The sequence below is a fragment of the Malaclemys terrapin genome, chromosome 13 (genome assembly GCF_027887155.1).
Source record: "Malaclemys terrapin pileata isolate rMalTer1 chromosome 13, rMalTer1.hap1, whole genome shotgun sequence".
In the NCBI taxonomy this organism is placed as follows: domain Eukaryota; kingdom Metazoa; phylum Chordata; order Testudines; family Emydidae; genus Malaclemys; species Malaclemys terrapin.
Genome location: NC_071517.1, coordinates 22,256,286 through 22,281,841, shown reverse-complemented (window position 1 = coordinate 22,281,841; position 25,556 = coordinate 22,256,286). Strand labels below are relative to the sequence as shown.

General features: G+C 55.2%; 1 protein-coding gene across 2 annotated transcripts in view; it reads left to right on the top strand.

Moving 5' to 3' along the window:
* USP43 (ubiquitin specific peptidase 43) overlaps window positions 1–25,556 on the top strand; it is a 183,937-nt gene that overhangs the window by 91,083 nt on the left and 67,298 nt on the right. For both annotated transcript variants that reach the window (XM_054047868.1, XM_054047867.1), the window contains exon 4: window positions 21,868–21,960. In XM_054047868.1, the coding sequence (XP_053903843.1) occupies window positions 21,868–21,960 (93 nt within the window). The remainder of the gene's footprint in view (window positions 1–21,867; window positions 21,961–25,556) is intronic.

Genomic DNA, 25,556 nt, shown 5'->3' with positions numbered 1-25,556 from the left:
CGAATCCGCTCAAAGCTCGGGGGCTCCTAAGGGCGGCTTGAATGCGATCGGGCACTGGTTCCGCTCCCCGGAGGCTCTGCAAACGGAGCAGAGAGGGAAGTTGCAATGGGAAGCAAAGGGCTGGACAGGAGAACATCCCCTTGCTTCCAGGCATAAACCAATCTCTAACTAATGGGGGGTGGGAGGGAACTTTCCTTGGGGGCATGCCACTGCCTCCTGTAAAAAGCAACAGAGAGTCCTGTGGCACCTTTAAGACTAACAGATGTATTGGAGCATAAGCTTTTGTGGGTGAGTGCCCTCTTGTAACTTCCTCTGAAGCAGCTGGTAAAGAGGTCGCCAGCTGGCCGCATTGGTCTCAGCCAATGTGCAGTTGCTGGGTTCCAGGGTTTTCTAGCTGGATGGCACCCGTGCTTTATAGAGGGGTAGGAGAAGCCTCACCTCCAAGCTGGGTTGGCCCAGGCGGGCTCCCTGGGCGGCACGCTGGGTCTGTGTTGACAGTAGAATTTTTCTCTCTCTTTCACTCTACTCCAAGGTCACCCTCCTTTGCTTTCATTCTCTGGTTTCTCTCTCTCTCTCCCCCGCCATACATGGCACAAGCTGATCTGCAGAAGCATTTTCCCTTTAAATTGAAAAATATGCATCAGTTGCAATTACAGGATAAAAAGGGGAGTGACCTTGGCTAGTTTGATGAACCCTAGAACCCTCCCCAAATACTCTCACTAGCTTGGATGCCAGGAGTCTCCGCCACTCTCTCGGAATGAAATGTATTTAAAACACAGCGCAGCCACGTTGGCTTTGGCTGCCGTGGTATTTTTAGAAATATGTAAGGTGTGCTTGAAGGGTCCTGCAATATAGACTGGGCTTGCATCTTTATACCTCCTCCCATCCCAAAGATCCTAAAGCATTCCACAAATTGATATGCAAACTGTATATACTTCATCCATCACTGAAATGCAGCTACCTCTGGCGTGGAACACAGTACCTATTTAACACACAACAACACTACACAAAGAAGCTGCGGCCTCATACATTTCACAGTCACCAGCAGGGATTGAACCCAGAATATTCAACATCAAAAGCACAAGCCCCATCACTTGAGCTAAGGAGAAATACCAATGGCTAAATGGCAGGCTGTTAGAGTTGCAAGGGCCAGCCACTAGATGGAGACAAAATCATTTGTACTAATCTAGCACATTGCAGTTACGCAGCAGCATGGAAAAGGACGTGGATAGCAAGGCGTTTTAATGAATCTGTGAACTCAGGCACAGGCAACGTGTAGACGGAGCATGTGGGATCAAGTGCCCCCCCCTCCCGATTTCTGCTTGGCCTGCCCTGGGGCGGGAGGGGGAAGGGAGCTCTGTCCTTTTACTGCTGAACCTCCCCCCAGCATGCTCGGCCTCTGTCCCTGGCAGCCGGGCCCGGGTTGGGAGCAGAAGTGGTGGGATCAGCCGCTTCTCATGCCAGCTGCTCTGGGTCGCTGCTCTGTGCACCGATTTTCTAGACAACGGAAATGCAGTAGATCTAATCTACCTGGATTTCAGTAAGGCATTTGATACAATTTCAAATGGGAAAATATTAATTGCATTGGATAGGATGGGGATTAATATGAGAATCGAAAGGTGGCTAAGGAACTGATAAAGGGGGAGACTACAAGAGTCATAGTGAAAGGTGAACTGTCAGGTGGGAGAGAGGTTACTAGTAGAGTTCCTCAAGGATCAGTCTTGAGACCACCTTATTTAACATTTTTATTAATGACCTTGGCATAAAAAGTGGGAGTGTGCTAATACAATTTGTGGATGACACAGAGTTGGGAGGTATTGCCAACATGGAGGAGGACCGGAATATCATGCAAGAAGATCTGGACAACCTTGAAAACTGGAGTAATAGAAATGGGATGAAATTAAATAGTGCAAGGTCATGCATTTAGGGACTAACAACAAGAATTTTTTCTGTAAGCTGGGGACGTATCAGTTGGAAATGACAAAGGAGGAGAAAGACCTGGCTGTATTGATCGATTACAGGATGACTATGGGGTGCTAAAGAGATGTGGCCATGAAAAAAGGTGAATGAAATCCTATGACTCAGGCAAGGTATTTCCGGTAGAGATAAAGAAGTGTTTAGTACCATTGTACAAGCCACTGGTGCGACTTGATCTGGAATACTGTGTACAATTCTGGTCTCCCGTGTTTTAAGAAAGATGAATTCAAATTGGAACAGGTGCAGAGAAGGGCTACTAGGATGATCTGAGTAATGGAAAACCTGCCTTATGAGAGGAGACTTAAGGAGCTTGGTTTGTTTATTCTAACAAAATGAAGGCTGAGGGGAGATAGGATTGCTCTCTATAAATACATTAGAGGGCTAAATACCAGGGAGGAAGAGGAGTTATTTAAGTTAACAGCCAGTGTTGGCACAAGAACAAATGGATATAAATTGGCCATCAAGTTTACAAGTTAAGGCTTGAAATTAGATGAAGTTTTCTAACCATCAGAGGAGTGAAGTTCTAGAACAACCTTCCAAGGGGACCACTGGGGGCAAAATACCTAACAGTGGATCTCACCCAGTGCTCACGGTCTAACTGATTGCTGTATTTGGGGTTGGGAAGGAATTTCCCCCAGGTCAGATCGGCAGAGACCGTGAGGGGTTTTCACCTTCCAGTGAAGTGTTCGGCACGGCCCACTTGCTGGTTTGAACTAGAGTAAATAGTGGATTCTCTGTAACCTGGAGCCTTTAAATCAGGATTTGAGGACTTAAGTAACTCAGCCAGAGGTTAGGGATCTGTTACAGGAGTTGCTGGGTGAGGTTCTGTGGCCATCGATGTGCAGGATGATGACCATAATGGTCCCTTCTGGCCTTAAACCTATGAGTCTGTGAGCACATTACAGCTACATAGCAGCCTGGGGCAGGAAGTGGATGGTACCGCACATGGCTTAAAAGGCCTGGGAATTTATAATGTTATAATGTAATCACCATTTCATCATTCACCATTTCACCAATGCTGAAAGAACATTGGAAAAGAGCAAGATGAATGAAATATGTACAAAATTCCACAATGACCTCTACTCGCATATCAATGTCCAGCGTATACCGTCAAGGCGGCAGGTTGCAGAGGAAGTTCCTGACATTATGTGGGAAGAAACTGAATATGCAATTCGTAACATAAAGAGAGGGAAGAGTCCGGGAGTGGACGATGTTTGGCTGGAATATCTCAAAGCAGGGGAAGATACTTTCTTCAAAGCATTGGCGCAACGGTTTACCATCTACATCAATAGCAACATGTTCCAGATGCATGGAAGAAATCAAAATCAATACTATTGATGAAGAAAGGTGATCCAGAAGAACTGAGCAACTACTGTCTGATCACACTCCTCTCACAAGTGTATGAAGTCTTCATCCGCGTCATACTCAATCGGATTAAGAAGGATCTTGAAATGCGCAAAAGCAGAGAACAAGCTGGTTTCCGCACAGGGTATTCGACAATTGAGCACATCCACTAAGTTTGGCAGCTCATTGAAAAATGCAAGGAATACAAAGTACCATTGTGTATTGCATTTGTTGACTACAAAAAGGCATTTGACTCGGTAGAGATTAACGCTGTACTCAACGCGCTCAACAAAATCAGAATCGACCTGAGGTACATTGACCTGCTGGAAGAAATTAACTGCAAACGCTCGACAGAGATAACATTATTCAATGTCCCCTGCATTATTACTATACACAGAGGAGTTAGACAAGGCAACACAATCTCATCGAAGCTGTTTGCAGCAGTACAGGAGTCGCTGTTCAAGAAATTGAATTGGGAAGAAGGAATCAGAATTGACGGAGAATAGTTAATGCATCTTCTCTTCGCTGGCGACTGTGTAATCCTGGCAAAGGACACAGTAGAACTGGAGAACAAAATGCAGCAAGTGCAAACACTTTTACACGATATCGGGTTGGAAGTGAACACGTTGAAGACGAAGTGGATGCGGAATGAGCATTGTGCGGAAGGAATCATCACTGTAAACGGGAAAGAAATTGACGAGGTCAACATATATTTACTTGGGTCAGCAGCTGAGCAGAGACAACTCATTCGAAGGGAATGCAGTAGGAGGCGAAAGACGGGGTGGGCAAGTTTCAACAAAATAAAGACGTCTCTCATGGATGATGAACTGCCCATGAAGAAAAGGAAAGAACTGTTTAACTCCCTGTTCTGCCAGCAATGATATACGGAGCAGAAAGCTGGTCAACGACGAAAGTGGAGGAAGAAAAATTCGCCGTCACCCAGAGAGCAATGGAAAGGCAAATGTGTAAGATATCGCTCTGAGATCATCTACCGAATGAGGAGATCAGAAGGCGTACAGAGGTGACAGATGTAGTGCAGGCGATGTACGATGCAAAACGAAGATGGGTGGGTCATGTAGTCTGCAGGCAACCCGCATCAGTGACTGGATCCCCAGCGACCACAAGCTGGGCAGACTGAAAACGCACTGGGCCAATACCATGACAAAACTGCTGCTCTTCTGGCCAGAAATGGAAAGAACGTGCTCGCAACAAAATAGAATGGTGTGGTGTCGACTTGTGTTTGTGGAGGGACAGACGAGGATAAGCCTGACAATGGTGATAATGTAATCACAGCCTGTCTGTTATAGAATTTAGCCAGGCCTAGCAAAACCTTTCCACTGGCCAGAAGAGCAGCAGCCTCCCTAGTGACTGCAGCGCTCCTGGCCTCAGTTTACCATCAGATCTAGTAGAGGGCAGCTCCAGCATCCCCATGCCTGGCACAGGCTGGCTTCAGAGAGAAGAGCACCACCTACTGGATTTTGTGCCGCTGTTGTCAGAAAGATCTTCTGTGTTGGTTCGTGATCCCTCTCCAAGGGCTGACCTAGCCTTGCGCTGCTTCGCTCGCTTTTCATTTGGAATATTGAAGAGGGTACAACATGGGTACGGGGGGCAGCAGGAAAGAAACATCTGATACTAGAGGCAAGCTTTTCATGGGGACTTCAGGGTCCAACTCCTGCTGAAAGTGCTTTGTGCCTTCCCCCTGAAAGTGTCGCCCTGTATATGCAGGAGGAGGGCAAAGAGTGACAGGGGAGCTTTCTCCTTCCTATGGAGTGGTACCAGACTGGAGGGACCAGTGGTTGGACCCATTATCTGGTGCCAGACTGGAGGGACCATTGGTTGGACCCAGTATCCAGTCCCAGACTGGGCGGACCATTGGTTGGTCCCAGTATCCGGTCCCAGACTGGACAGACCATTGGTTGGACTGGGTCGTTTTGTTCCCATAGCATGGGCCATGCACTGCCAGGAAAACAATCCATCTAACACTCTCCAAGCATGGCAGGGCCACGGTGTCCCTGAGCTAGGATGCAGCAGTGAATGCCATGTCCCTGCCCCATGCAGACCCCCTCTGGGAGGAGCTCTCAGAGCTCTGCAGGGAGCAGGGGTCACACACACCGCTCATTCACCTTGGGGAGGGGGCATCGCACTCTCCACATTGAGGACCCGCCCCCCCATAGCAGCGTGTGCATCACCTGTGCCGCCAGCCAGACATACACGTGTGACGGCAACGCAGCAACTGTCACAGTGCAATCATCCATCTCGGAGATGTCTGCCCGCAGATAGACCCCACTCTCAATTCTGAGCACAGCCTGGCTCAGCAGCACACGGTTCACCTTGGGTGAGAACACGAGAGAGCAATCCTAATGCATCCTCTCCCCTCCAGGCTCTCCTCCCACTACACAGCCGGCTCTGCCCTCCTGCCAGCGGCCCCTGAGCCTCGGCCACGATGCTCGCCCGTGTGCGCTTCAGTCCCCAGCCAAAGGTGTGAGTGGGCTGCGCTCTTAATAAACTCCGGTCACCGGGAAAATGAGCTGCTGGAGCAGGTGGGGGCGAAGGATGCTCTGGCCTGGCCTGGCCCACCCGAGCAGCCTGGGGTTGTGTTGCCTCACAGGGTGCAGCTGAGACTCCCGAACTTCTTGTGCTGGTGAGCAAAGCCAGATTCGAACCTGGTGTCCAGCCGGTGAAAGGCAAATGGGGGGCTCACTGCCCCCTGCTGCGCAACATGCTGTCGGGCCCATGCTGCCTGCATGCAGAAGAGAGCCTGGGGCAGTGGCTGTCCCAGCAGCTCAGCCCGAGACTGAACAGCATTGCAACGGGTTCAGCTTATCTCCCCATTGAGTTTGAACCCTGCACTGGTACCTGGGACCATGGCCTCACTGATGCTGGGTCCGGTGCCCAGAGTACACCTGCTTTACCAGCCAGGTCCTCTTTTAAATGCAGCAGTGCTCATTGAGATTGGACAAATCTATATCCCTCCCCCCGCCATGTGTACGCAGACCTCTAGGCCCTGCTCTCGACCACATAGCAAAGCAAAGGTCAGGGTGGGGCTGAAGCAGATGTGTCAGCTGCTGTCACACGTCCAGGGTGGGCAAGTCCAGCGGCGTCTGCAAAAGGAAACATTTTGTTGCCCTGGGCTGATGACAAAAGGAGGATTGGCAGGGCATGGCCTCTTGTCCAGGGGCTTTTCCAGACTCCAGGGCCGGGTGCCCTGCTGCTACCCAGCACAGCTCCGGCGATGCCAACAGAGATCGCTAAGGATCTGTCCCACGATGCCCAAAGCTATAGTATGTGTGTGGCCATGGGAGAGGGGGCCCAGGCCCCCGTATGGCCCGCTCACAGGGATTTGGATGGTTGGCCCGGTGCTCAGCTACTAGGCAGATGGGTGGGAGACAGACAGACAGATGCCCCAGCTTGTCTCAGTTCTATGAAGCTTCTTCCCCTTTGCGCCTGCGCCTTGTTTTCTTCTCCCTCTGATGCCTGCGGGGAGAGGCCGAGGTCCCATGTGGTTCATGAGTGAAGCAAGCAGCTCAGGGATGGAGGGGACGGAGCCATCAGCATGTCTTTTCCTGAGGCTAAATATGCACTCTGCCTGGAGTGGCGAACCCAAGGCTGCTGACACCCATGCAGCTGGCTGATTGGCTGTCTCAGGGCCTGGAGAAACCGCTGAGAAGAGGGCACGCTCCTGTCTGTCTGGACAGTGCCCCCCACCCCACCGGAACCGGGAGTGTCTGGGTTTGTGACATTCCCCATGGTACAATCTGCACTGCTGGACAGCTGTGTCCCCTCAGTTCTCCAAGCTGGGGTGCCTTTTACACAGCTTCACTGGGAGAGCCCCCACTCCTGATCTGCTCTCACACAGCCTCCAGCATGCAAATTACCCCCGGCTATGCTGCAAGGGTGCTTCTGCCAGCCAGCCTGACACCCTTACATTACACTGCAGAGCGACACCAAAAAATTCCCAATCCCAGACTTGTCCCCGGAAATGTGCATCTTGTACTGCCCAGCCCCCTCCTGGACAATACAAACTCATAGAAAGTCTGTCATTTCATTAATAGAAAATGCTATGCACAAACCTTGTTATCTCAGTGGAGTTCCCAAACACTTCACTCCAAACACGCTGGCTTAGCTAAAACAATAAAAGAAGTTTATTAACTACAAAAGATCGATTTTAAGCGATTACAAGTAATGAGGTGTAAAAGTCCAAATTTGGTTACAAGAAAATAAAAAGTAAAACGCAAACTAAAACCTAGGGCCACGTCTGCACCAGCGAGCTCACAGCAGCACAGCTGTGCCAATGCAAACTCGCTCGTGTAGCCGCTCTGTGCCGACGGGAGAGAGCTCTCACCCCCACAAGTGGCAGTCACTATGTCGGCGGGAGAAACTCTCCCACGGACATAGCACTGTGCACACTACCACTTATGCCAGCAAAACCTATGTCGCTCACGGGGGTGTTTTTTCACGAGATAAATTATACAGACAAATGTGGTAGCGGAGACATGGCCTAACTTAACAAGCTAAGTGAACTTAAAGCAAAAGGATCTCTCTCACCATATGTTCTTTTGCAATCTTATTGTCTGGATGCCATTCAGCCAGGACCCCTTCTCTAGTCCAGTGCTCTTTTCCTCATCCTCCAGGCATTGTAGGTGTCATGGGCAGAGAGAAGGGGAGAAGAGAAGTGATTTGGAGCCTCTGTTCCTTATTTTTATCTTTTCCTCCTCCTTGAGAACCATCTTCAGCTGGGGTTCAGGCGCAGCCAGTCTCTTTGCACAGGAACCCCCAGCTGTTCTATTGCCAAGATATAAATTCCTCTCTCACACCCTTTTTCCTTCCAAAGAATGGCTGCTTAACCAGGTGATGGTCCATTTGATTGTGCTGACACCTGGTTGAGGTGCTGGCTAGCCATTTAGCTCTGGGGAACTTATTTGAAGTTGTTTCCCTAGACTTGGAACGTGTCTTATAGAATAGAATTTGATAATTTTACATATGATGTTGCCACACACATTTTATCAGAGCAATAATGTTCAGCAGATTATGAGCTTTCCAGTGATACCTCACAAGGCATACTTTGTACAAAATGTATCATAGTCTTGTAAAAAGGATTGAACATAAGGGTATAGACTGTCACAGGGTTTAAATGCCAAAGTACAGGGCTTTATGGGAAATCACCACCTCTGACCCACCAGGAATCCCACTGTGTTTGCTGGCTGCACTCAGTGTAGAAGGGGAGAGCCTCCCATCTGTGTGCAGTGCCCAGTGCAATGGGGGGAAGCACCTCGTTTGTGTGCAGTGCTCAGTGCAATGGGGGAGAGCCCCCCGTCTGTGTGCAGTGCTCAGTGCAATGGGGAAGAGCCCCGTGTCTGTGTGCAGTGCTCAGTGCAGTGGGGGAGAGCCCCATGTCTGTGTGCAGTGCTCAGTGCAGTGAGGGAGAGCCCCGTGTCTGTGTGCAGTGCTCAGTGCAATGGAGGAGAGCCCCCCATCTGTGTGCAGTGCTCAGTGCAGTGGGGGAGAGCTCCTCATCTGTGTGAGCGCTCAGTGTAATGGGGGATGAGCCCCCCCGGTCTCTGCCAGGCTCACTGTGCTGGGGTATGTGACACTAAAGCGGCTGGGCCTGGCTAGGGCCCAGTGCAGCGTCCTCCCGTCACAGGGAACCGGACTTTCTTGACATGATGTGGTCTGTTGCACAGCAAATGTCCTGGCGACCCGACACAACAGGCTGGTTCTGCAGAAAGGCCCATTGGGAGCTGCAGGCCTGGCTGAGAGCGCCGGGCCGGGGGCTGCTCTCTGCGCCTGCCGCACGCTGTGGGATGGGGAAGAGAAGGGGCGGCGCTGGCCCAGATGAATCATCCCCGTGGAGGGCAGCAGAGGGAAGTCACACTACAGGACTTGGGAGGAAAAGTAGCTCCAAGCAGGCAGTGCCACGCCGGGCACATCATAGGGTGCTCAGATCTGGGGCCCCATCTAAATTCTAGGGGCCCCGTTCTGGCCCCCATGTGATGTGACGAGCTCCACTGGCCTTGGTGGCTGTTACTTGGATGCTGCTGGGCTGGGGGAGTGGCTGGGCCCCAGGCCCCGAGCAGCCTGTGTGTGAGCAGCGGGTAGGGAGTGGGAGCTGTTAATGTGATGGATTGAGGCTTTCCTCACTTGCCCCTTGATACTTGGAGATAATTGGGCCTCCCTAATGACGGCCAGAAATCAATACGGCCATTGATCGAGGTGGTTCTAATCATGGCCGCGTGTGGCTGATGTCGGCGCACACTGAGCCGGGCCGTGCTCCAGGCCAGCCCAGTGTAAATCTGGGCTGATGCGATGGAGTTACTCCACCAGGGCAAGGAGCGGTGTCTCCTGCTTCGGGGGCAGAGGCTGGAGGTGCCAAGGCAGAGCCAGGAGTCCAAGTACTGGCGTTCCCGTGCAAAGCAGAGCTGGGCCATCTGCAGGTCGGGGCGTTTAGTCTCCATAGGGGCTTGCTGGTGTCGGGGGAGGGGGCTGGTTGCGGTTCCTTTCGCTTTCCTAAGGTCACATTGAGCCTGCGAAGAGCGACGCTGCAGCTCGCTCTGGGGAGGGGCGAAAGCTTGGCCATGATTCGTGCTGATAAGAGGGAACTGGCAGGAGTCAGGCCTGCAGGGTGCAGGTAACCTTACCTGTCCCAAGCGCCTCCCTGGCCGCATGCCCCGGAGCCGGAGCAGACGCAGCATGGAAGGGTGTTTGTGTGTATGTGTGTGTGTGTGTGTGTGTGTGCGTGCACGCGCATCTGTTTCTGTATGGGTGTTTGTGTCTGTGTGCATATGGGGGGTGTGTATGTCTGGGTGTCTCTGTGTCTGTGTAAGGGTGTCTGTTTTCTGTGGGTGGTGGGTGTTTGCGTCTGTGCATGTAATGGTGTCTGTATGTGTGTGTCTGTGTTTGTATGGGGGTGTTTGTGTGTCTGCGGGTGTCTGTGTCTGAGTGTTTGTGTGTGTTTGGGGGTCTGTGTCAGGGCATTTGTGCGTGTGTCTGGGGGTCTGTGTGTGTGTGTGTCTGGGTGTGGGGCTGTGGGTGTGCATGGGGAGGTGATTTCTCTGCAGCTCTGATGTCACCAGGATCACACAAGGGCAGGGGTAGGGGGACGCTCTGACAGCTGGAGTACAGCCTGCCGGCCCCTGACCTGCACTGAGGACCCTGCTTGCCTCCCCTGTTTATCTCGCAGGCAGAGGCCTGGCGCTGATCAGGATTGTGCCTGGGCGTCTCGGTAACGCCTTGTGCTCGTTCCCACGCATCACACACCTCTCAGCCTGTCCTCGATCCTGCACGATGGCAGCGGCCTAAACATCAGGTTTGCAGCACATGGCCTGTGGGCTCCCTGGCTCCATATGCAGGCAGGCCTGGCTCTGCCCATTGCCCTTCCCCTGGGGTACACCAGGGTCCAGGCTCTCTGCGGGGCCTGCCTGCCTGCAAGGACAGCTGGGGCCTGGTTATGGGTGCATGAGAGGGCGCCAGAAACAGCTGCCCTCCGTACAGAGCCCAGCTGGTCCCAGTCCCTCTGCTCTCCTGGGCCCAGAGCCTGCTCCCTAGGAACGGGGGTAGGGTTACCACCTTTGAAATGCAAAGAAACCAGCAACCCCCCCCCCAAGGTAAGCCCACCACAACCCCAACCCAAAGGGAGCTCTGCAACCCTCCTCCCCCTTCAACAGCCACGTATAGGCTCTAGAGCGAGAACATGTATAGATACAATCGATAACATCACACGTCTTCTCCCTCCCATGTGATTCAAACTCTCTCACCCACATGCGCAGGGCGCTTGCGTGTTGGTGAGCAGACAGCTGCTGTATTTTTGATTGGTTATCGCTTAAACCATGGCAGTGAGACCACGGCCGCATCTTTAGCTGGACACAGAAATGGTTACCATTCGCTATCCCAGTGTAGTGTTAGAACCATGCAAATTTTTAGACCTACGTAAAAAACCCGGCAGATTAAATTATTTTTCTGGCAACTGGCAAATCCATAAAAAACCCGGCCAGGCCAGTCATGTACCAGCCAGGTGGTTACCCTAAATGGGGTGGGGCTGGAGCCTTGTCCCCCTGCACGCTAGCTGGCTTCCCTGGGCAGTGGATCAGCCCCCTCTGTGCAGGGAGGAGCTTGGCAGACCTCGTGCCCCACTCCTTTCCCCCCATTGATTCTCTGCTGTCCCAACCCGCCATCAGCATCCGGCTTCCCGGGCCCCCACCCGATTGGGCTCAGCGACCTCCCTCCATGGTTCCCAAACAGCTTTGCCTTTTGAGCTATTGCTCTTCCTGCACTTGCCCCGGCCCACGCGGAGTCATACAGCGCCACTCCCTGATCTTTGGAGCCCCCCATCATCATCCCTTCAGCCCCCCCTTTTGTCCAGAGCTGTGAGTTTGTTACCCAGCATTCCCAGCAAGGGCCCGGGCCAGCGCTCCACAAAGAAAACGTTCCAGCTCCCTGTGAGGAGTCAGGAGTCTGAGTCCCTCTCCACCCCAGCACTGTACGCCCAAACCCCGCACCTTGCTTTGTCACCGGTGCTGCTGCCCGTGGAACGGAGTGTGTAGTGAGCAGGACCCCTGCCCCTAGAAGGAATGGGGAGCCAGGTCTGAGCTCTCTCTCCCTAGGGTCCTTCTGGAGCAAGATTCTGCAGCCTTGCCCAGTCCCTTTACTACCCTTGACTGGCTTTACTGGCAAGCCTTACAGGGAAACCCAGCCTCTGTGGCAGGCCCTGGACTCCTGCTCTTCCGGCCAGCCCCTGGCAGGTGCTGTGCGCCCCCTCGCACACATGCAGGCCTGGGGGATGTGGCTGCTCTATGCACAGGGGTCCCCATCAGCACTGGCTTGTTGCTGGCATTTACAGGGCACAGCCCATCCCCCACCCCTGGCCCAGGGTGCACACTTGACGTGAAGCCCCCTGCCCATTTCAGACCCAAGGGTGCCCAGGCCAGAGACAGGCTGGAGAACCTTTCCCCCACTGGAGGTCGAGCCTTGCGCGCGTGTGTCCCTCCTTTTGCACCTTGGCCTCACACTTGAAAGGCCACCGTAGCACAGGCAGAGTCAGGCGATCAGTTCCCACCTTTGCCAGCCCTGCTCTAGGGTGACCAGGTGTCCAGTTTTCCACTGGAACACCCGGTCAAAAAGGACCTAGTGGCTCCGGTTAGCACCTCTGACTGGGCTGTTAAAAGTGCGGTTGGTGGTGCTGCGGCGCTAAGGCAGGCTGGTCCCTGCCTGTCCTGGCACCGCACTGAGCCCCGGAAGCGTCCAGCGGGTACAGCTCCTAGGCGGGGGGTGGGTGGGGACGGGGCTCCGCGCACTGCCCCCGCCCCAAGCACTGGCTCCGCACTCCCATTGGCCAGGAACCGCGGCCAATGGGAGCTGGGGGGGGAGGGTGCCTGCAGGCGAGAGCAGTGTGCAGAGCCTCCTGGCACCCTGCCTAGGAGCCGGACCTGCTGGCCACTTCCTGGGTGCAGCGCGGAGTCAGGACAGGCAGGGAGCCTGCCTTAGCCCCCCTGCTGCGCCGCTGACTGGGAGCTGCCAGAGGTGAGCCCATGCCCCAACCCTCTGACCCAGTCCTTAGTCCCCCCAAACCTGGAGCCCCTTCCTGCACCCAAAACCGTCATCCCCAGCCCCACCCCAGAGCCTGCACCCCCAGCCAGAGCCTGAGCCCTAATCCCATGCACCCCAACCGTCTGCCCCAGCCCAGAGCCCCGTCCCGCACCCTGAACCCTTCATCCCCAGCCCCACCCCAGCCCAGAGTCCGTACCCCCTCCCACACTCCAACCACCTGCCTCAACCCGCAGCCCCCTCCCACATTCAAAATCCCTCAGCGCCCCCCCCACCCAGGAGCCCCCTCCAGCACCTCAAACCCCTCATCTGCAGCCCCACCCCAGAGCCCGTGCACCCAGCTGGAGCCCTCACCCCCTCCTGCACGCCAACTACCTTCCTCACCCCGGAGTCCCCTCCTGTACCCTGTACCCCTCATTTCTGGCCCCACCCTGGAGCCCTCACCCCCTCCAGCCCCAGCCCAGTGAAAGTAGGTGAGGGTGGGGGACAGCGAGCCACCGAGGGAGGGGGAATGTAGTGAGCAGGGGGCGAGGCCTCGGGGAAGGGGCGGGGCTAGAGTGTTTGGTTTTGTGCAATTAGAAAGCTGGCAACCCTAACCTGCTCCCTTGGAGGGACCTAGGGCAACCTGCTTTCAAACTGCAAAAATGGGATATGTGCGGGAGCCACGCCCCATCTGTGGGCCTGTCCCCTTCTCCTCAGTGCCCCCAGGTGGGGCCTTTGTGGTGGAGAGGAGGAGCAGGGGGTAGGGCCTCAGGCCCATCTCACCCTAGAGGGACCCAGGGACCCCGGTTCCCAGAGCGAATGGAGCGCCTGTGCTGGGCCTGGCTTTGCTGGCTGCCGTTCCTCCCAGCTCAGCCCAGCATAGCGGTGTGCTACAGCCCTGCTGCTTATCGCATGGCCCTCTGGGAAGGGACCCAGCCGAGGGGTTACTCCTTCCTCTGTCTGCTCTGGAGCCGTGCACAGATCTCCCAGCACCAGCCGCTCTTACAGAGCCAGGCTCTTTTGTTCTGTGACCCGATTCCATCTTTTAACAAATGATGTGAACAATCACCAGCCCGGCGCTAATTTCACCGCTGTCTCCAGGGGCAGCTGGGGTCCTGGGAGACAAGCGAGACGGGAGTTCATTAAGTGGGGGCCTGACAAAGCCATCAGCGCCACCGTGGGAAGGCTGGGCCAGGATTCAATGCGGTGACATGGGGGGCAGGGAAGCCTGTTTCAGGGCGGCCCCAGCCTGTGACAGGTCTGGTCGGTGGAGCTGCGATGCAGGGAGCGGCATACGCTGATTGCCTGCAGGCAAGGGAGCCTCAGAATGGGGGTTACCCTCTTGTCTCTGCACCAGGGAGCCACGGCTGCTCTCATGGGCCAGGGACACAGGAGAGCTGGTTCAGTCCTTAGCTGTGCCACAGACCTTGGGCCATCGTTTCGTCTCTTAGCCTGACAGGGCCTGGGCGGCTCAGTCCAGCTGCACGAGGGAGGGGCTTGGCTGGTACAGGATGGGAGCCCCCCGGAAAGTCTTGGGCAACAATGCCCACCTGTCTGGGGCTGGCTCTCTTGCCACACACAGAAGCACGCAGGGTCACGCTCTTCCCTTCTTGGGCGAAGGGTTAGCAGCAGCGTCTACCGGTCTGGGCAGCCCCCGTTGCTTTCGTATCTGCACGTCTGAGTAGCCGGCCCGATTGTTCCTACGCCAGGTCCTGGGCTCGGCAAGCACCACATCAGACAGGCTGTGTAAACGGAGACAGCGGGAGCTCAGGTGCCGTCCCCTGGGCCCGTCTGGGAGGACTCCGAACAGGAGAGCCACGCACTTAGCAGCCAGGGGGCTAGTCCAGGCGGCATGAGCCCCAGGCTCTGTTCCTGGCTCTGCCTGCGTGTCCTTATGGCTCATTTACACTTAAAAGGCTGCCGCTGCACCCTTGTAGCGCTTCAGTTGCTGCAGAGACGGGAGGAATTAGTCCGTGGACCTAGTGTTGTTTGCACAGGGCCTTAGGGTGAGGGTTTTTCAGACCCCAGAGCAATGGCTGGGCTGATTTGATTTTAGTTTTGTTGCATTCATTATCCTGTCAGCATGGACTAGTGCATGGCAGCTCCTGTATGATCACTGGTAACTGTCTGCTTCTACTAATAGTAACACACAGTCTATAGCACTCTCCATCCATGGATCTCAAAGGAAAGCAGTGTCATTGACCCTGTTTTATAGATGGGGAAACTGAGGCACAGAGCGGGGCAGTGACGTGCCCAAGGTCACCCAGCAGGCCAGTGGCAGAGCCAGGAATAGGACACAGGTCTCCTGAGTCCCAGTCCAGTGTTCTAGCCCTCGGCTGTTCCGCTAGCAGGGAGGCTAGAGTTAAGCAGGGGCTGGCCACTGTTTGGGGACCCAAGAGGTGGTTAGGTATCGTACACCCTCCTGGCTCCACGCAGAGGCAAGCCACAGTCCACCCTCTGTGACCGACTCGACTCAAGGCACAATCTGGTTCTGGGGTGGATGCTGAAGATGGAGAGTGTGCTGCAGAATCATTCGTGTGCTGCCTGCTCCTCAGCTCAGTTCAGCGCACGTCTGTCGGGTGATCTCGCTTCCAGCCCGCGCCCCCTTTAGCTTCTCCACTCCGCCACCTTCTTTAATTGGCCCCCTGCCCCCCCGACCCACTGGTGGTCTAGCGAGCTGCCAGCCCCACAGGCCGCCTCCGTGCCTGTGCTGCATTTCCAGGCTATTTGATGATTTGTTCTGTGTGTCGTTAGCGGCTGGATTCCTGACAAAGCGCCCCGCGCTGTGTGCTCAATGGGAAGCAGAAAGCAGCTGCCTTTGCTTTAGTCACCAAAGACACCCTCCCCGTAGCTCTCAATTGTGCTGGGGGTATTGAAGCAGTCGTCCTTGCTCTGATTTCCTGCCTGGTTCCTAGCAAGAAAGGCTGAGATGTTCCTTCTTTTCAGGTACTCCGAAGAGCTGATGCACTAAAATATCCAGGGGCAGCGGCATTCATTTACCTCCCCTTCACATTTTCTTTTTTAAAACAACTCTACAGTGTGTGAGAAAGATGCCGGATGGACTCTCTGAAAACAGATTGTCAGCCGTGGGGCAGGGACCATCTGCTTATTTGTTCTGTGTGTCCAGCACCTAGTGCGAAGGGGTCCAGCCTCCCACCTGGGCTCTTGGGTGCCGATACCACAAATAGTAAATAATCATAATAATAATAGCCCAGGTAGAGTAGCAGTGCAAGCTTCCCCCACCTCACATCCCTCAGCCAAGACCCAAGGCAGCCACCTCTGGGGGGAGACAGCAGCTCACAGGAACACAGGAATTGCTATGCTGGCTCAGACTGTCTAGTCCAATATCTTGTCTCTGAAAGAGGCTGGCACCAGCTGCCCAGAGGAACAAACCCTGTAGAGGGTAGTTGTGGGGTAATCTGCCCCCTGGGGATGTTTCCTCTGAATGTCCCCTATCAGAGAGCGGTTAACCCGTGCCCTGGAGCAAACGGATGTTGTCATTGTCTGTACATGTGTCAGCTCCTGTTTGAAACCCTACTGAGATCTTGACTTCCCCCAGGGGCAGGGAGTTCCGCAGGTTGTTGAGTGATCAAGCATTTCCAGGCATTGGTTCTGCATGTGCTGCCTTTTACCCTTTCACTCCCACAGGGAGCAATCCATTTGGACCAGAGCCAGCAGAGGGAGTTGAAGGGAGGGGGGGGGGTACTACCTGCTCATGCTAAGAGATGACCAAGGGGGGATCTGGCCACATACAGGCAGTGGAAGGGTGTGAATGTGCAGCTGGAGGGGGATACTGAAGGCAACGCGGGGGACTAGAGCCAGGAGTAAGGGGATGAAAGCCAAGGTTCTCCCCGCCTACTGGGCCCTTGCCCGGCAGGAGCACTGCTGAGTGCCTCCCTCCCACAAAATAAAGGGGTGACAAGCTATCTGGTGCTCCCGTGGCACACCCCTTCCTAGGCGACAGCGTGTGTTCCCCTCCATGGCCGGACAGCTCTGCCCTGTCTCCTGAGGAGGCTGGTCCAGTGATTGGGACACAAGCCTGGGACTCAGGGTGACAGGCTTCCTGGGTAGCCTTGGGTAGTCACTTAGCCTCTTTATGCCTCAGTTTCCCACCTGTGTGCTGGGGCGCATGGCACGGCACAGCCTCGCGGGGGGGCTGTGGGGATGAGCACAGGGAAGGCTGAGGTGCTCAGTGACGGGGCCAGGTAGACGGGCAGAGTGGCAGTCCATGCACTTGGTCAGGTTCGGGAACTGCGGAGCAATGCCAGGGGTCATTCGGCAGGGAGATCTCTGACTGCGGGGAAGCAGCCTCATTGCTGCTGCTTCTTCCTTGCGTCAGTCCCGGCAGATGGGCCTGCTGCCCCTGACGTGCTCTGTTCAACACCATCGCCCCACATGCTAACGGGTCTTCTTGGGTCGGCCTCTCCGTCCTTTGCCCAGGGCTGCGCGTTACATGAGCGGCCCTTCGGAGCCGGTGCACCCTCGCTGTCGTTTACGGGTGTCACTTGGAGCGTGTCTCTAATGTACACGTTCCTCACGGGGCCCTTCTCATGTACACCACTCATCCTTCCCCGCGGTCGCATTTCTGGGGAACGGGTCGTTTGCTCACCTGGTTTCTTTGTTCCCAATGCTCAGCAACACATACTAAACCTGGACGGACCCCTGCTGTGTAGACCTTCCCTTTTTACCTTCCTGGCATCTTCCTGCCCCATACTGCACCACTTCTCTCTCTCTCCCGCTGAGCCATGCAGCCTTTTTGCTTGGGGCATTTAATTAGTCTGGGAGACACGCTGGAGTAGACAGAGTAGGGGGCCAAGAGTCTGGGTTAGATGAGCACAGAGCTCTGTCCCTCTCTGGCGTGAGGATCCAGATGTGTCCTGGCAAACCACCATACGCTCCCTGGTACACACTGCGCTGGGGAGAGCATTTGTTCGGACAGATGGTCACATGGCACTGTGATGCAGCCGCGTCCAAATGGCAGCGTGGCAGAGTTAGCAAATTGGCAGGGCCTTCCCCATCAGACATTTTTGGGCATGTCCAGCGTGGGTCTCAGGTCCTCGGCAGGTGTGTGCACTGCAGGGTAATGCATGAAGGCTGCAGTCCATGCAGAAGCCAGCGTTCCCTGCACGTTCCCTGTCTGGAAATGCGCCACTGAGTATTAGGGGGAAATCGTATCTGCCTTGGTTTTTGGATTGAACATCTGCGCATAGCTACCTCCGGCTGGTCCCTGTGCAATGAACTGGCTCTCGGTGCACAGAGATCATCTGGATACAAGGAAGGTCCGCAAGTGGCATGTGATGGTCAGGTCTTGACCTGTTCTCTCCTCCGTATGGCTTAACCCCGTCCCCACACACATACCATAGCGCATGCAGATCTATTCAGCTGTGGCACTTCGGAGAGAGACGTCTCTTCGATGCGAGGCTGCGTTTTAACCTTGGGAAAGGCTGAGGTTGAAGCCAGATTAAATAAATAAAAAATGGAGAAAAACAAAGCTCTGGAAGCTTGAAGACCTGGAGATGTGAAGTTCCCACAGGTCTCCTGCAAAATGTCTTGTGCGAGAAGCAACACACCAAGCTCAGCCATCCCAGGCCATCCCACACCGAGCCTCTCCGCCCCGCCCCAACTATGCCCTGCGCCTTTCTGGCACAGTCCTGCCTGGCACCAGGAACCACGCCTTGCCGATGGCCAGAATAACTGTATCAAGCCTGTCTGCAGTGTGTGGCCCGTTTCCCAGCTCCAGCCCTGCAGCGCCGGCCTGTACAGAGATCTCCAAGCTTTGTGGCAGTGATACACTGCTTACAAGATCAGAGACATGTAAATCCGGAGAGCCTGTGTGGCGTTAATGAGCAGCTGGCGGAGATAAGTCGTTGGCCTGAGCTGGTGGGATCGCTCTGATGTTTCCACGACGCGTTCCATGGATTGGATGCAGACGGGTGGCAGAGCCTCTCTGCTGTTCGCAGCTGTGGAGGGAGCCAGCTGGTGCCTGGCCCAGCTTTGGCTCCAGGTAAATAACCAGCGAGCATCACCTGATGGAGCAGAGCAGCCAGCTGGTGCCACTCCACAGGTGGTTTGCTAACGAGAGATGAATGGAGCAGCTAAGTGCAGAAGACACTGAGGGGAGCCCCTGTGATGGCTGAACTGGAGAGCGGAGCTTGGGGGAATGCGGGAGCCGGGGCTCCTGTAATGCTGCACAACAGTGAAGTGCCTCTGCAAAGAGGTACAGGGACAGACAGCATGCTCCGGGCCTGCAGCATTTCTGTCCCTTGAGGCAGAGCTCTCACTGATCCCCTCTCCAGCTCCCCCCCAAAACAACAAGAGGAACGTGGTAAAGGGCCCGAAGCAGGCTGGCTGGAAACAGCGAATCCAAGCAGTGATCAGCAGCGAGCGCCTTCACACCGGGAGCCGAAGACACCCGGGCGCAGAGGAGAGAAGCAGTCGCAGCGAGGGGAGATCACTCAGCCTCGGATCACTGCCCTTCGTGTGGAACGCTCCGTCGTCGGTGGCGATCAAACGGAAAAGCAAAGCACTGCTGGGCGGGTTTCACTGCAGCGATTCCAGAAAAGGGGGGTGGGAACCGTCTGGCTGAAATTCTCTGCAGCCGGCTGCCAAAGAAGCAGATGGGGAAGCCGGCTGGACTGCAGATTTACCAGGCAGGTAAATGTAGGCTTAGGCTGAGCCTCGTAAACATGCAGAGCCACTCTACCTCCAGTGTAAACCCACTGCCATACAGCCTCAGGCGTACTGTATGCACACAGGTACATGCACACACACCCCTGTCCCTCCCTGCACAACACCTGAATGCTTAGGCCATCTCACACACCATACGCACACATTCACCCACACCCAGTGTTGCCATTCCATCTCCAGGGCACTCTGTGGGCATACAGGGAGTTTGTTGCTTTTCTGGGCCTCCTTGTGAGCTCGGGGCCCTACATTCTGCATTTCTACATGGCCCCATCACTTCTCAGTCCCATGGGCTCCTCCCCTTGAGCTCAGGATGCCACCTCCGCAGAGGCGAAGGCTGAGCCCTGCCTCTCAGACAGGATAGCCACGGCCCCCACCAGCTCCTGAGTGGCATGTGCTCCAGCAGGCCACTCATTAAAACGTCTCTCGGGTGTTGGATAGGCCGCACAGAGGGGAAGGGAGGGCAGCTGGGTAGGGGGGCACCTGAGTCTCTTGGGGAGGCATGGGAGGCAGTTTGGGATTGTAGATTAAACACATCAGGTGGTACTTTGGCTAAAATGATCAGCAGTGAATAGCTAACACGAGTGGTGTGCCATTAGGTTTCAGAGTTAACGGTCATTTGGGATGAATGGGCAGTTTTTACCGCTTGAGTCTATGGTGTCAGGCTCTCTGCAGACTCAGGAGCACAGTGCCGCACTGGTTACATTTTGAAGTATTTTTCTCAACCATGAGGATTAGAAAGATTTTTTTAAGTATGAAAATTTAAGATTCTGGAATCTGGGGAGGTTGGGGAGGATCCTGTTGCGAATTCTGCAGCCCGAGCTTCCCAGAATCCCTGGGGCTTGACCGTCATCTGATTTGTAACTAACATTCGTAAAAATGGTAGCTGTGTTGAGGAATGTAAGGTTGGGATAGCAGTGGGCTGCGGGTCAGGAGTGAGGAGCATCAGAAGAGCATGTGACTGTCTCAGGACTGGAATAGCAGAGGGCTGTAGCCCAGACTGAGGGGGCCCAGCACAGCTGCATTTGGGGAGCGCAGGACAGGAGCTGCAGGGGTGCTGAAGTCGTCCTTGGGGTGTTCTAGCAAAGCTGCATAGGGAAGCTACAGCCCACTGGCTGCTCACACGAGACAGGGCAGGGCTCTGTCACGCAAGCTCACATACGTGGACCATGGAAGGAAAGCCAGCGATGGTTTGATGTTATTGGCTGGGATTTCCTGGAGTCCCTTAGAGCAACATGTCAGGGAGCCGGTGATGACCCCTGGCACTGGCGGCCAGATGTTGCCGCTGTTGTTTCTCAGTGTGGAGTGTGGCGTTCCGGGGCTGCACTGACCCGTTGAGAAATGATCTGACTCCTCCCTGTCCGGGAGAGAAGTGAAAGGAGCTGGATCTCCCTCTGTCCCCATTGTTGTATTGTGGGCCTGGAGGCTTCCTCTGGAGGCTCTGTTCACCTGAGCTAATTGGCCCGCATGAGCTCTGCAGGCTCCCACGTGATACTCACTCTAGCTGATGTCTAACGCTGCTCATGCTATTCCCAACCCAGCAGCTGAGCGAACGCTGCTGGCCCTCTAATGCTGTACGGTTCCTTTCAGGGGAGGAGCCATGAACCCCGCCATGGGAAGGACTCTGCCTTGGGTAGCTTTGCTTCAGCCCCGTGGCCTAATACTCTGCCATCTAGAGTCTCCTGAGCCCCCTGGGAGGGCGTGACCGGTCTGGCATCCCGCTGGTGTAGCTAGTGGCCCGCAGGGAGACAATCTGGCACGGGATCTGAGTCAGGCTGCAAGAGGCATGACAGAAAGCCCAGCGCCTCGGATTTGTTTGTAACTGTGGCCATCTCAAGCCAGCTAGGCCTTTGCGGCCTCCTCTCCGGTCTCAGGCAGGGAGACAGCGCCAGGATTTGGGAAGAGAGGGATAGAAAAGCAGCAGAGGTTAAAGGAAACCAGCCCGTTGTGTGGGAGGGCTCTGTGTCCAGGCCTCAGCGTGGCTGGGGCCTAGTGTGGTTGCTAATGGGAGCAGGAGGGGAGAGAGCTATTACAAACCAGGGGATAAAAGTGACCAAAGTCGGGGGTGGGCTGGTTATCAGGAGAAACTTCCTCATGGTCAGATCTACGGCCGTGGAAGGGGTGGAAGCCTGATTGCCTTGATGGTTTCAGTGCAGACTGGGCTGGAGAACACAGTGTGCACCGTGACAATCCTGCACTGGAAGGTGAATCACAGGATCAGAGCGGGGCCCTCACCCAGGCAGAGGGATGCTGCCCCTGGTTGCTTTTCGCCCTGGGTGGGGTGCACCCTGGGTCAGAGCCACCCATGTTTAATTTGACTGTGGTTTCTTGTTTCATTTTTAGGTCCTCCTTGACCTGCCCACACTGTCTGAAGCAGAGCAACACCTTTGACCCCTTCCTGTGTGTCTCGTTACCCATCCCCCTGCGCCAGACCAGGTACGTGAACGCAGCACCGCTGCCTCTGCTCTGAGCTTGCACCCGCATCGGCCCCTGGGAAATGTCTTCCATCCCCACTCCGTCTCTCTCATCCCCGCCCTGCTCCTGCTCCCCCGGCAGGGCGAGGCCTCTGGCTACCCTGTGAGCCACCCAGCGCAGTGTGCAGCATGAACCATGTGCGGCTTGCCTGTCCCTGGCAGGGGACCTTGTTGCAGAAGGCAGAGGTGCTGGAACTAAGGTTCTGGAGGTGCTGCCGCATCCCTTGGTTTGAAGTGGTTTCCATTATCTCCAGGGCTTACAGTTAGGGTCAATGGCTCTCAGCACCCCCACCATACAAATTGTTCCAGTGTCCCTGGCCGAAGGTGGGGCTGCTCGCTGTGGGGGGAGGGGGTTAGTGTGGATGGAGTGTTGGAGTCTGTCTCTGGGTTCCAATCACAGTGAGCTGGGCGGGTCCCATCGCAGTTGCTATTGGTCAGTCCACAGCCCAGACGCATCATACTACTTTTTGACCTAGGACTGGCAGAATGGGACAGCGGGGCTGGTGGAGGATGAGCAGAGCTGTGTGTGTGGGGAGCCCAGGGCTGGGATACCAGGGGGCTGTGAGTCAGGATTGAGGGGCACCGGTATAGCTGTGTGGGAGGAGCCCGGCGCTAGGATAGCAAAAGGCTGTGAGTCAGGATTGAGGGGCACTGATACAGCTGTGTACGTGAACCCAGGGTTGGGCTAGCAGGGGGGTGTGGGTCAGGAGTGAGGGGCACCAGCAGAGCTGTCTGGGGGGAGCTCAGGACTGGGAGATCGGAGGGTGATGACTGACAGGTGCTGACAAAGCTACAGGGCAGACTGGTGGGTCCTTGGCTGGAGCAGCAGCAGCTTATTTTCAATCAGGACCGAGGTGCATCGGCTGTAGCTGGGCCAGGGAAACACTTGCAAAGCTGCCCTCCCTTCACTGCCCCGCACTCCCACTCTGCCACCCGAAGGGGACACGGCAACAGCTGCGCTCTCCCCAGGTCCCAGCGTGGGGGTGGGACTTCCGACTGTAGGCATTAGCCAATAAAACACCCCCAAACAAACAAACAAACAAAAAGTACTTGGTGTTTATCCAATGAACACCGGAAATGGCTATTTGTAGTTACAGGCGGCGGGTGATGCACTCTGCAGGGGCGATTCCTGAAGCACACTAACTTGCTGCATGTTAACAGGTCTGCTCAGACCCTGCTGGTGTGCTCTAAAGGTTGCCTAGTGCACTTTAACCCAGCACCGTTTGAAACAGTCCTACGTTAACATGCACCAGGGAACATTACCAAGAGATACTCAGTGCAGCACGTACAAAGGAAAACTCTCCCCCCCCCCCCCCCCCGCCATTTTTGGACAGCTGCATAAAACTCAAAATTTGCTAAAAAATACCCCCCAAAATGAAATGAATAACCCCTGAAAACGAGACGCCCTCCATGGACGCTGCAACCCCTGAAAACCAGATGCACCCCAAGGACGCTGCAACCTCTAATAGAAAGGTTCTGTTATGGGAGGTCAGCCCATTATTCTCAAAGGGCAGCTTTCGCTCCAGCTCCTTCATCTGTATTTCTAGAAACTCAGCTGGTCTTTCTCCGGCTTGGGCAACGCCAAGCAAGGAGCAGCCGCGAGGGTGTTTGAAAAGGCGCAAACCTGCCAAGGAAGGAAGGAAAGAAAATGAGATTTTTTATTGATATTGGTGAGAGCAAAACAGCCACTTTCTTACCAGTCAAATCCTCCTTTGTGTTCTGAACTAGCAGCCGTTTCCTACATATCTGCTGCCCCCACGCTGGCTCATTAGGACACAGATTACTGGCTCCTGTGATATCATTGCTCAGACCCCAGATCTTACAGGTGAGAGCCGAGGCCGTCCACCCGACAGGATTGACTCTTCCAAAGAGCCGTTTTCACACGTTGCAATCGATAATAGATCTAGGCGCGAACAGCAGTGTCAGCGCTGAACTGATAGACGTGACTAGTAACAGTTTCCGAGGCAGGAAGTGTGTTTGGCAAGCGTCTCATTGGAGCTGCAAAGTTAACATGCGATTAGTCGCAAAAACCGACAGCGGGAGAAAAATCTTGTCCCTGCGTGTCTGGGAGTCGGCTCCACCGAGCGTCCCGACCTTGACACATCTGCTCCCGTTAGCTCCGCGGAGCCCGCACTGCTGGCAGGTTCTGTCTGGCTCTGGTTGCACAGCACCCAGCACAACAGGGTTCCCATGCGTGCCGGCAGCCCCTGGGGCTAGTGCGGTGTACTCCAGGATGAGAGTTCTGCACTGCACCCACAAACCTGCCCTCCAGCCCTGCCTGACAGACCTTTACGGGGGGATGGGGGAAGAGGCAGAAGGAAAATAAAGTAGCTGAGCACAAGCTCGGAGCAAGGGGCAGCGTGGAGTCGTAATGTGGTCATTGGTTCCCCTCTTGCTCCCGGGGCAGTCACCCTGTATCAGGTGCAGATTACTTTCCCCTCCACATCGGATCTGCTGCACTGGCCAGTGTGTGTGCGTGTGTGCCTGTGTGGGTGGTAGGGTGACCAGATGGCAAGTCTGAAAAATCGGGACAAGGGGTGGGGGGGGGGGGTGTAATAGGAGCCTATATAAGAAAAAGACCCCAAAATCGGGACTGTCCTTATAAAATCGGGACATCTGGTCACCCTCGTGGGTGGGTGCATGCGTGTGTGTGCGTATGTGTGCATGTGCGTGCGTCCATGTGTGGGGGGGTGTGCATGGGTGTGTGTGTATGCATGTGCGCACCTGTGTGGGGGTGTGTGCATGGGTGTGCATGCATGTGTGCACGTGTGCACCTGTGTGGGTGGGTGCGTATGCATGTATGTGCGGGTGTGCATGTGTGTGCGTGCCTGCATGTGTGCATGTGTGCACCTGTGTGGGTGTGTGCATGTGTGTGTGTGAACATACTTGTGCAGTCAAGTCTCCACCCAGCTGTGTGGGGGGCGGACTAGTGGCTACCTTTGCGTTGGGGAGAAGGAGCCACAGACGCTTGCCTACCAGCCTGTGCGGATGCATAGCCAAGGTCCTGGCTGGCTCCCCAGTGCCCAGCTCCACCTCTGCAGAGACGCCTGGAGGCGGTGGTTCAGGTTGTCCCAGTCTAACCCCTCAGGAGCGCCATGCGGGATGGGTGCAGCAGCTGGAGGGCGCTACCCAGAGACTTAGCAGCTGTGTGGGGTTATTTGTCCTGTCCCTGCACCCGTAAGAGCAGCCTGCGAGGTCCCATCATAGGGCAGAAGGGGCCGTTAGACCCTGGCCTTACCTCTGCGGTTAGCCCAGTCACTTGCCTCTACCCAGTGCATCTCTTCCAGAACAGCAGCCAGCCTTCCTGCGGAGACCTTAAGAGATGGAGAATCCACCTCTTCCCTCGGCACTGGGGTCCAGTGGGAAATCACCCCACTCTGCTCACAATGGTTTCTGATGAGATCAGGAGCTTTGTCTACCCCAGATGGCTCCAAGTCATGAGTCAGCCCCCCAAAAATCATGAGATAGGCTTCAAAAGTTTGAGTGTGGAGCTAGGACTACGTCTGGGGGCTTGTTTGTGTGACCAGCTGGCTTTGGAGCCGTGAGGTCACATCCGGG